This window comes from Rhinoraja longicauda, chromosome 11 (genome assembly GCF_053455715.1).
Source record: "Rhinoraja longicauda isolate Sanriku21f chromosome 11, sRhiLon1.1, whole genome shotgun sequence".
NCBI lineage: Eukaryota > Metazoa > Chordata > Chondrichthyes > Rajiformes > Arhynchobatidae > Rhinoraja > Rhinoraja longicauda.
In genome coordinates, this window is record NC_135963.1 from 57,326,306 (window position 1) to 57,337,666 (window position 11,361).

The 11,361-nt window shown below is 47.4% G+C and overlaps 1 protein-coding gene across 1 annotated transcript; it reads right to left on the reverse strand.

The window, feature by feature from the left end:
- Positions 1-397: 397 nt before the first annotated feature.
- LOC144597996 (uncharacterized) lies at positions 398-11,120 on the reverse strand. Its single transcript, XM_078407861.1, has 3 exons — positions 11,053-11,120; positions 2,316-2,355; positions 398-786 (listed from the first exon to the last, which is right to left on the reverse strand). The coding sequence occupies exons 1-3, from the start codon at positions 11,113-11,115 to the stop codon at positions 398-400; spliced, it is 492 nt and encodes a 163-aa protein (XP_078263987.1). The 5' UTR covers positions 11,116-11,120.
- Positions 11,121-11,361: the final 241 nt, after the last annotated feature.

Sequence of the window (11,361 nt, forward strand, 5' to 3'; positions counted from 1 at the left end):
TGCGTTTTGGTTCAATGCATCCAGATTCTGTGGATAATTACCCTACTGAGGGTTTCCCCTCAATTCAACAAGCGTTACTGCCTGATTTTGGACAATGTCAGCTTTCTCCGCCCAAGTTCCCCCGCTCAGTGTTTTAGAAATATTTCCCATCGGCTTTGCTTCACGGCACTGGCAACTTTGGCATCTCTGTCCACTGTGTCATTCCAGTGCCTTGTTGCATTCCAGCTGGCATTGTACACCAACGTCTCATTCCTCCCATCAACTTCATCTGCTCCACCAGCTCCAACGAGGCCTCGATTCAGTTCATTGTCCCGTTCGAAATAGCTTCCTGGAGACTAAACACGTTCCATTTCCGTTTCGCTGCTGAATGTTTTTGGAGAAGACGCTCGTGAGGAGATCAATGTCGTCCCAGATTTGGTTTCCTCTCCTCTGTCAGATACATGTTTTCCTGACATGTTTTCATGTTCGGCTCGGCGTTCAGTAAGACGATCCCTAAAATGCCATCGGCTGCGGACGTGATGTCAGACTGGTTGAGCTTCAGGTAGATGGTCTCACCCTTGCGTAGCTCTGACATAGTCACCAAACGGTGGTTGGAATCCATCCTCCCCAGGGGCCATTTGGCGTCGTGCGACTCGGATCTCTTCTCGATGATGGCGTGCGCGGGCGAACCCCCGTGCCATTGTAACTGCGCGTAGATCAAGTACAGCCCGTCGCAAGGGGCGTGGATGACGCCATTTTGGACACGCCAATTACTGTCGGACTCCACGTACACCATCCCCGCGGACACTGTGAGGAGAGAGAGTTACAGCGTAAGCAACCAGCTAACCTGCAGGTGATGGGAAGCGAGGGTCTATAAGCTTTGACAGTCAGAAGCTTTCTCCCAGGGTGGAATTGGCCAACACTGGAGGGCACAGCTCAGAAATTCATAAGGTCGTACGTTCATATGTTCTACGAGCAGGATTAGGCCATTCGGCCCATCAAGTCTACTCTGCCATTCAATCATTGTTCATCCATCTTTCCCTCTCAACCCCATTCTCCTGCCTTCTCCCCATAACCCCTGACACCCGCACCATAAGGTGAGAGGGGGAAAGTTTAGTGGAGAAGTGCGGGGAAAGTTTATTCTTACACAGAGGGCGGTGGGGCCTGGAACGCATTGCCAGGGATGGTTTAGACTTGAGACGTTAGAGATGCAGTGTGGAAAGGGGTCCATCGAGTCCGCGCCGACCAGCAATCAGCCGTACATTAGCACGATCCTACACACTAGGGACTATTTTACAATTTACAGAAGCCAATTAACCGACAAATCTGTGCGTCTTGGAATGTGGGAGGAAACCGGAGCACCCGGAGAAAGCCCACGTGGTCACATGGAGAACAGTACTGAAACTTGGAGCAACAAATCAGACAGTCCACTCCATAGCTAAGCACAAAGTGCTGGAGTAACTCAGTGGGTCAGGCAGCATCTCTGCAGAAAAAGGATAGGCGACGTTTCGGAAGAAGGGTCCTGACCCGAAACATCACCTATTCCTTTGTCTCCAGAGATGCTGCCTGGCCCACTGAGTTACTCCAGCACTTTGTGTCACAAGTTCACAAGTGATAGGAGTAGAATTAGGCCATTCGGCCCATCGAGTCCACTCCGCCATTCAATCATGGCTGATCTTTGCTTCCTGATCCCATTTTCCTGCCTTCTCCCCATAACCCTTGACACCCGTTCTAATCAAGAATTTATCTATCTCTGCCTTAAAAATATCCACTGTCTTGACCTCCACAGCCCTCAGTGGCAATGAGTTCCACAGATTAATGACCCTCTTACGAAAGAAGTTCCTCCTCACCTCCTTTCTAAAAGAGCGCCCTTTAATTCTGAGGCTGTGTCCTCTGGTCCTAGACTCTCCCACCAGTGGAAACATCCTCTCCACATCCACTCTATCTATGCCTTGTTTCTACTTTATTCCACCATAGTTTTAGTGCAGGTGAATTCAAGGAGACCACACACTAATTTGCAAAGATCCAGTCTAATTAGCCCTCGAGCATTTCTTGTCAGATTTTATACCTGCAAACGTGCTTAAATCATGACCTTAACATTTTCTAAGGTATTTATTCACAAAATGCTGGAGTAATTCAGCAGGTCAGGCAGCATCTCTGGAGAGAGGGAATGCCATCCCTTCTCTCCTGAGATGCTGCCTGACCTGCTGAGTTACTCCAGCATTTTGTGAATAAATACCTTCAACTTGTACCAGCATCTGCAGTTATTGTCTTATATTAACATTTTCTAATAGTTGTTTTAAGAACTGTTAAATTGAGTATTTATCAATGCTTACCATTTTTTACTTTAGCATGGATACCCATCGTGAAAAGCTCCTAAAGAAACAAATGATAAAAATGATCATCACGATTCATAACCTCTGTGATCATCACAAATAAAACTTTACAACTAGCGACTAGGCTTGTATACACTGGAATTTAGAAGGATGAGAGGCGATCTTATCGAGATCTTATCGAAATGTATAAGATTATTAAGGGGTTGGACACGTTAGAGGCAGGAAATATGCTCAGGATAGAGCTCTTAAGGATAGCGGAGTCAGGGGGTATGGGGAGAAGGCAGGAACGGGGTACTGATTGAGAATGATCAGCCATGATCACATTGAATGGTGGTGCTGGCTCGAATGGCTCTATCTAGCTCTCTCTTGAATGCATTCAGAGAATTGGCCTCCAATGCCTTCTGAGGCAGAGAATTCCACAGATTCACAACTCTCTGACTGTAAAAGTTTTTCCTCATCTCAGTTCTCAATGGCCTACCCCTTATTGTTATACTGTGGCCCCTGGTTCTGGACTCCCCCAACATTGGGAACATGTTTCCTGCCTCCAACATGTACAATCCCTTAATAATCTTATATGTTTCAATAAGATAGTCATTCAATAATCAGTCATTCTGTATGGACTGGGGCATTTTGCTTATAGACTTGCTTGAGTGAATGCAAAAAAAAGTTTTTCACCGTAGCTTGGTACACATGATAATAAAGAGACCATTGAACGATTGAACCACTGAGATACCAACACTACCGAGTATGTTACTACTAAATGTATAGATATTGTATGTATGAAGAGTTTTTGCAGTTTTTATTTTTTTATTTTTTTATTCTGAATAAAGTTTAAAAAAAATTTAAATGCTAAGATAGGGGAAATCATTTGAAGAGTCATTTCTGATTTATACTGTTCACCACTTTAGACCAGAATTTATCTGCTTTCCACGCTAAAAAGACAGAAAGGGTGAACATAATTCACTTAATTGTTCATATTAAGTCGGAAGTCTTACCAAATGTGGAAAAAAGGGTGTGTAGAAAGGAACTGCAGAAGCTGGTTTATACCGTTGACAGACACAAAGTGCTGGAGTAACTCAGCGGATCAGGCAGCATCTCTGGAGAACATGGATAGGTGACGTTTCACAGAGTGCTGGAGTAACTCAGCGGATCAGGCAGCATCTCTGGAGAACATGGATAGGTGACGTTTCACAGAGTGCTGGAATAACTCAGCGGGTCAGGCAGCATCTCTGGAGAACATGGATAGGTGACGTTTCACAGAGTGCTGGAGTAACTCAGCGGATCAGGCAGCATCTCTGGAGAACATGGATAGGTGACGTTTCACAGAGTGCTGGAATAACTCAGCGGGTCAGGCAGCATCTCTGGAGAAAAAGATGGGTGACATTTCTTCTTCAGTCTGAGTTACTCCAGCACTTTGTGTCAAAAGCATTTTATCGGGATGCATCACCCCTTGGTTTGGGAACAGCTCCATCCAAGACCCCAAGAAATTGCAGCGAATTGCGGATGCAGCCCAGACCATCACACAAACCAACCTCCCTTCCATTGACTCCATCTACACCTCACGCTGCCTCGGCAAGGCCAGCAGCATCATCAAGGATCAGTCCCACCCCGGCCACTCCCTCTTCTCCCCTCTCCCATCGGGCAAAAGGTATAGAAGTGTGAAAACGCACACCTCCAGATTCAGGGACAGTTTCTTCCCAGCTGTTATAGACAATAGACAATAGGTGCAGGAGGAGGCCATTCGGCCCTTCGAGCCAGCACCGCCATTCAATGTGATCATGGCTGATCATTCTCAATCAGTACCCCGTTCCTGCCTTCTCCCCATACCCCCTGACTCCGCTATCCTTAAGAGCTCTATCTAGCTCTCTCTTGAATGCATTCAGAGAACTGGCCTCCACTGCCTTCTGAGGCAGAGAATTCCACAGATTCACAACTCTCTGACTGAAAAAATTATCAGGCAACTGAATCATCCCACCACAACCAGAGAGCAGTGCTAAACTATCATCTATCTCATTGATAATCGTCAGACTATCCTTGATCGGACTTTGCTGGCTTTACCTTGCACTAAACGTTATCCCCTTATCATGTATCGATACACTGTGAATGGATCGATTGTAATCATGTATTGTCTTTCTGCTGACTGCATAGCACATAACAAAAGCTTTTCACTGTACCTCAGTGCATGTGACAATAAACTAAACTGGAACTATCTTATGGGGAAAAAGTGGAATTTCTGATGATGCCTGGGATAATTGCAACTATAACATGCCCTGACTTAGTGTGATGCAGAGAGAGGCCATTCACTCCACTGGCTCTATGCTGGCCCCAACTACGCCATTTCATCAGTCCCATTCCCCCACTTCATCTAACCCCTAAAGTGTTATTTAATAAACTGAAAAGCCAGTTTGCTCATTAAAGACTGTCTCTCCAATGCAGATTACACTGGGTGGCTGGGGAGAACTTATGTTTGTAAGTTCATCAGTGATAGGAGCAGAATTAGGCCATTCAGCCCATCAAGACTACTCCACCGTTCAATCATGGCTGATCTATCCTTCCCTCTCAACCCCATTCTCCTGCCTTCTCCCCATAACCCCTGACACCCGTACTAATCAAGAATCTATCAATCTCTGCCTTAGGAATGGCCATTGACTTGGCCTCCACAGCTGTCTGTGGCAATGAGTTCCACACATTCACCGCCTTCAATGTTCTCTGTCGGACTTGGTCTTACATGGGCATCAAAATGCACACATGCACAATCAACACATGTTGCCATCCAAAATCAACATGGTTGTAATGGCGGTTTCTATACCATCTCAAAGTCCCACTTCGATAGCCATTACCACTTGGGGATGAAATGTAGGTATAGGTTACGCACACGTAAGCTATAACTGATATGATAAAACGAATCTTCAAACGTCCTTTCTTCATTAATTGGTTTTATTAAAGTAGCACAAATCAACGAGTAATTCATCACTTTCCGTACTTTATCAACTGTATTCTTCTTTAAACAATATCTTAGAAATCTTGCAGTTATTACCGTGTGGTTCTTACAAATATAGCTGATACGAGTGTGTGGTACGAGCGCGTGTGTGGTAAAGAACTGTATGCTCACCGTCCTCCGAGCCTAAACTGACCCACAACCTCTGTCGACTCGCTAATCTCCTCCCATCTAGACACTGCCCATTACATATTAAGTCACACCCACAAGCATGCAAAAAGGACATAAACTAAAAATATTAAAACATAGCCATAACACAATGACAATAACTGAATTAAGCATAAATGGCTCCTACAATGGTATAAACATGATGTATCAGCGAGACCAAGAGCAGCCTGGGCGATCGTTTCACTGAACTGCTACGCTCGTAGCCTACCTAATCTCCCAGTTGCCAACCATGTCAACCCCCCCTCCCATTCCCACACTGACCTTTCTGTCCTGGGCCTCCTCCATTGTCAGAGAGAGGCCACACACACATTGGAGGAACAGCACCTCATATTTCGCTTTGGGCAGCACACAACCCAGCAGATGTATCTTAATTTCTCTAATTTCAAGTAACCTTTGCATTTCCTCTCTCTCCACCTCTCCTCGACCCTAGTCATCCTGCTAGTTTCACTGTTCATATCTCTTCATTAACACCTCTTCCACATTGATTTAATGGTGAAGTAGACTTGATGGGCCGAATGGCCTAAATCTGCTCATGGGCTGGTCCTTGATTATACTGGTGGTCTGCCGGAGGCAGCGTGAAGTGCAGACAGCCTTCTTCCACCTCAAAAACATTGCCCGTCTCCGTCCATCCCTCTCCGCCACAGCTGCAGAAACCCTCATCCACGCCTTCATCACCTCCCGTCTGGACTACTGCAACAGCCTCCCCTATGGCGCACCCTCAAAAATCATCAATAAACTTCAATACATTCAAAACTCCGCTGCCCGTCTACTCACACACACCTCGATCCGTGACCATATCACCCCCGTCCTTTATAAACTCCACTGGCTCCCCATCCCCCAGAGAATCCAGTACAAAATCCTCCTCATAACCTACAAAGCCCTCCATAACCTGGCCCCTTCCTACCTGACCGACCTCCTCCACAGGCACACTCCCACCTGCACCCTCCGCTCTGCCGCTGCCAATCTCCTATCCCCCCACATCCGGACTAAACTCAGATCCTGGGGGGACAGGGCTTTCTCCATCGCTGCTCCCACCCTATGGAACTCACTCCCCCAAACCGTTAGAGACTCCTCCTCACTCACCACATTCAAAACATCGCTGAAGTCTCACCTGTTCAGCACTGCCTTCAACCACTGAAGGTCACCTCACCTTCTGTCTCCTTTCTCTGTTCATTTATTTATTTACTTATTTATCTATTTATTCATTTCCCCTATGTTCTCAAAATCTCTGTAAAGCGTCTTTGAGTATATGAAAAGCGCTGTATAAATAAAATGTATTATTATTATTATTATTAACAGACGATTTTCTTAGTTTTGGCACAGTTGCCAATCACACGCATTTTTTGTGGATTACACCCTTGGCAAAGCTCCAGGGTAAGAAATATACTGGAAATATAGTCCAGAACCAGGGGGCCACAGTCTTAGAATAAGGGGTAGGCCATTTAGAACAGAGATGAGGAAAAACTTTTTCACCCAGAGAGTTGTGAATTTTGGAATTCTCTGCCACAGAGGGCAGTGGAGGCCAAATCACTGGATGTATTTAAGAGAAAGTTAGATAGAGCTCTAGGGGCTTGTGGAATCAAGGGAGAAGGCAGGCACGGGTTATTGATTGGGAACGATCAGCCATGATCACAATGAATGGCTCGAAGGGACGAATGGCCTCCTCCTGCACCTATTTTCTATCTAATGTGATTAGCGATTTAGTGCCAGACCTTATTCGCATAACAAGAGAAATTTCGCCTGGGCAGCTTGCAGCCCAGCGGTATGAACATTGACTTCTCCAACTTTAGATAGTTCTTCTGTCCCTCTCTTCCCCTCCTCCTTCCCAGTTCTCCCTCTATCTTCCTGTCTCCACCTATATCCTTCCTTTGTCCCGCACCCCTGACATCAGTCTGAAGAAGGGTCTCGACCCGAAACGTCACCCATTCCTTCTCTCCTGAGATGCTGCCTGACCTGCTGAGTTACTCCAGCATTTTGTGAATAAAAAGAGAATTTGAGTCATCGTTCACGCTTATGCTGATTCTGATAAAGGGATCTAATGTTCATCCAACATCCAACAGCCCCTTCAACCCACAACGTCCCTGCTGGAACATCAAGCCAAATTAAACTAATCTCGTGTCGGAAGGAACTGCAGATGCTGGTTTACACCGAAGTTCGAAGTAAAATGCTGGAGTAACTCAGCGGGACAGGCAGCATCTGTGGAGAGGAGGAATGGGTGACGTTTCGGGTTGAAGAAGGGTCGCGACCCAAAATGTCACCATCCCTTCTCTCCAGAGATGCTGTCTGCCCTGCTGAGTTACTCCAGCATTTTGTGTCTATCTTCGGTTTAAACCAGCAGTTCCTTCCTGTACAAGCTACAACAAATAATAGTCTGAAGAAGGGTCTTGACCAGAAACGTCGCCTGTCCATTCCCTCCACAGATGCTGCCTGACCCGCTGAGCTCCTCCACCACTTTACGTTTCAACCTTCAAATAGGGCCACCCTAACATTTAGTTAAAAGTGAAAATGCGTGTGTACAGATGTACATAATCACCCAGTCCAAGACCGAAATCCTTGATAAAGTCCCTCAAATCGCCTTCCTGGATTAGTGCTTGGTTTAGTTTAGTCAGTCTGAAGAAGGGTCTCGACCCGAGATGTCACCCATTCCTTCTCTCCAGAGATGCTGCCTGACCCGCTGAGTTACTCCAGCGTTTTACGCCTATCTTTTTAATTTAGTTCAGTTTCGTTTATTGTCACGTGTACAGTGAAAAACTTTTTTGTTGCGTGCTAATCAGTCAGTGGAAAGACAATACATGACTACAACCGAGCCGTCCACAGTGTACAGATACAGGATAAAGAGACAATCCGAATACATATTGTATCCATTAATAACTCACGGATATTTTAAAAAACAATTGATATTTGTCCACAGATGATTCAATCGCCACCGCTAATAATTTAACAATTGAGAGGAGATCTTATCGAAACGTATAAGATTATTAAGGGGTTGGACACGTTAGAGGCAGGAAACATGTTCCCATTGTTGGGGGAGTCCAGAACAAGGGGCCACAGTTTAAGAATAAGGGGTAGGCCATTTAGAACTGAGATGAGGAAAAACTTTTTCAGTCAGAGAGTTGTGAATCTGTGGAATTCTCTGCCTCAGAAGGCAGTGGAGGCCAATTCTCTGAATGCATTCAAGGGAGAGCTAGATAGAGCTCTTAAGGATAGCGGAGTCAGGGGGTATGGGGAGAAGGCAGGAACGGGGTACTGATTGAGAATGATCAGCCATGATCACATTGAATGGTGGTGCTGGCTCGAAGGGCCGAATGGCCTCCTCCTGCACCTATTGTCTATAGTCCAACAGGGTCCCAGTCTGAACACCGAAGATAGACACGAAGTGCTGGAGTAACTCAGCTGGTCAGGCAGCATCTCTGGAGAAAAAAATAGATGGGCGATGTTTCAGCCTGCAACTCTTCTTCAGACCGAAAGTCTATCTGCCTCACCTCTAGATGGACACAAAAATGCTGGAGTAACTCAGCGGGACAGGCAGCATCCCTGGAGAGAAGGGGTTTCGGGTCGAGAGCCTTCTTCAAACTCCAGAGATGCTACCTGGACCTATTGAGTTACTCCAGCATCCTGGTCTATCTTCGGCGTACACCAGTTCCGTCCTCCACGACCTGTCTAACATCAGCTGGTGATCTAAGGCCTTCAGATTTGAAGACAGGCCGCCGCTTACCACTGGCAAGCCACGTTTGCTTAAAACCTGCCCGCACTTTATTAGCGTTCATTTGAGCAGAGGCGTTTGACGTGGGGCGAACATTGCAATCAGTCAGAGAGAGCCGCCTCTCGCTTGCCGGGACTTTCCACTCAACTCACTGAATCTGCCCAACGCTGGAGACGATTGGAGTGAAGGTTAGAGACAGAGAACTACAGGCGCAGGTTGACAGGCAAGAAGGGAAACACAGTGCTGGAGTAATCCAGAGGGTCGGGTCGGGCCGGGCCGGGCCGGGCAAGCATCTCTGGACAACATGGACACGACGGGACCGACCCTTCCTCGCCTCTCCAGAGACCAGCGATTCTCCAGCGGTTGGCGAGGAATGAAGAGACACAAAATGCTGGAGTCACTCAGCGGGACAGGCAGCATCTCTGGAGAGATGTGGCCCTCCCCCCCCCCCCCCCCCCACAATGTACCCCCCCACAGTGCCCCCCCCCCCCCCCCCCCCCCCCACAGTGTGCCCTCCCTGTGCTGCTCCTGTGAGATGCCACCGTGTTGGCATGACTGTTAAACACAAACAACCGCCTCACGGGCAGAGTACTGCGCACACACACCCACACACACACACACTCCCACACACACACCCACACACACACCCATACAGACACACACCCACACTCCCACACACACACACTCCCACTCTCTCCCCGTTCCTCTCCCACTCTTCCTCACTCTGCTTTTTCCCACTTTCCCTCTGGTTTTCTCTCTCCGTTTCTGACTTTCTCTGTTTTTCTATTTATTCCCTCTTTCCCCCCCTCTCTCTCTCTCTCTCTCTCTCTCTCTCTCTCTCTCTCTCTCTCTCTGTCTGTCTCCCTCTCTCGCACTCTGTCTCTCTGTGTCTCTCTCTCTCTGACTCTCTCTCTGACTCTCTCTCTCTTTGTCTCTCTCTCTCTGTCTCTCTCTCTCACTCACTCTCTCTGACTCTTTCTCTCTCTCTGTGTCTCTGTCTCTCTCCTCCCTCTCTCTCACACACTCTCACACTCTCTCTGTCTCTCTCACACACACACACACACAGTCTCTCTCACTCTCTCTCTCACTCTCTCTCACTCACGTTGTTGACCTCCCTGGTGGTGATCCCTGTCAACGACCTGTCAGGCGAACGACAACAAACACAGACAGCAGAAGCAGAAGCCTCAAACGCAAGTATCTCTCTCTCTCTCTCTCTCTCTCCCCTCTCTCTCTCTCCCTCCCCCTCCCCCCCCTCTCTCTCTCTCTCTCTCTCTCTCTTCCTCCCTCCCTCTCTCTCTCTCTCTCTCTCTCTCTCTCTCTCTCTCTCTCTCTCTCTCTCTCTCTCTCTCTGTGTCTCTCTATTCTCTCACCCCGATTCTCTCTGAATATAATTTCTCCCAGCTTTCTCTCTCCGTTTCTCTGTTTTTCTTTTTTCTCTTTCTCTGTTTTCTCTCCCCTCTCCGTTTCACTCTCTATTTTCCTCTCTCTCCTCCCCGTTTCTCTCTCTCTTTATTTTTCTCTATTTCTCTTTCTTTTTGCATTTCCTTCCCCTCCCTTGTCTAGTTCACATATTAACCAGGTTCAACCTCCAACACTTTGCCTTCTACTGAAAACCATGCAAGAACACACACACTCTCTCGCTCTCTCTCTCCCTCCCCCTCTCTCTCTCTCCCCCTCTCTCTCCCTCCCCCCCCCCCCCCCCCCTCCCTCTCTCTCTCTCTCTCTCTCTGAAGAAGAAGAGGTCGCCGATGAACGTCCTCCGTAGACTGGGTGATCGTTTCCCTGGACACCTTCTCTCAGCCCGCCTGAACCAACCTGATCTCCCGGTTGCCGGACACTTTAATTCCCCTTCCCATTCCCACACTGACCTTTCTGCCCTGGGTCTCCTCCATTGTCAGAGTGAGGTTAAACACACATTGGAGGAACAGCATCTCATATTCCGTTTGGACATCTCACAGCCCAGTGGTATGAACATTGATTTCTCTCACTGCAGGTAGCCCCGGCATTCCTCTCTCTCTCTCTCTCTGTATCCCTCTCCAACCCAAGTCACACCAGCTTCCTTCTCGTTTTCACCCTACAAACAGCGTAATGCCATTGTATTTACAATGCGATTGTAAACAGCTTACAATGCCAGCTTGCAATGCCATTGAAAGCAGTTTGAAAGGTGAAAATGACCT

Excerpts from the sequence above, each read along its gene's own strand:
- LOC144597996 (XM_078407861.1), bottom strand. The coding sequence starts at position 11,115 with ATGCTGTTCCTCCAATGTGTGTTTAACCTCACTCTGACAATGGAGGAG. Across the intron at positions 2,356-11,052 it reads AGGAGACCCAGGGCAGAAAG|GAGCTTTTCACGATGGGTAT; the intron begins GTCAGTGTGGGA and ends TTGTTTCTTTAG. Across the intron at positions 787-2,315 it reads CCATGCTAAAGTAAAAAATG|TGTCCGCGGGGATGGTGTAC; the intron begins GTAAGCATTGAT and ends CTCTCCTCACAG.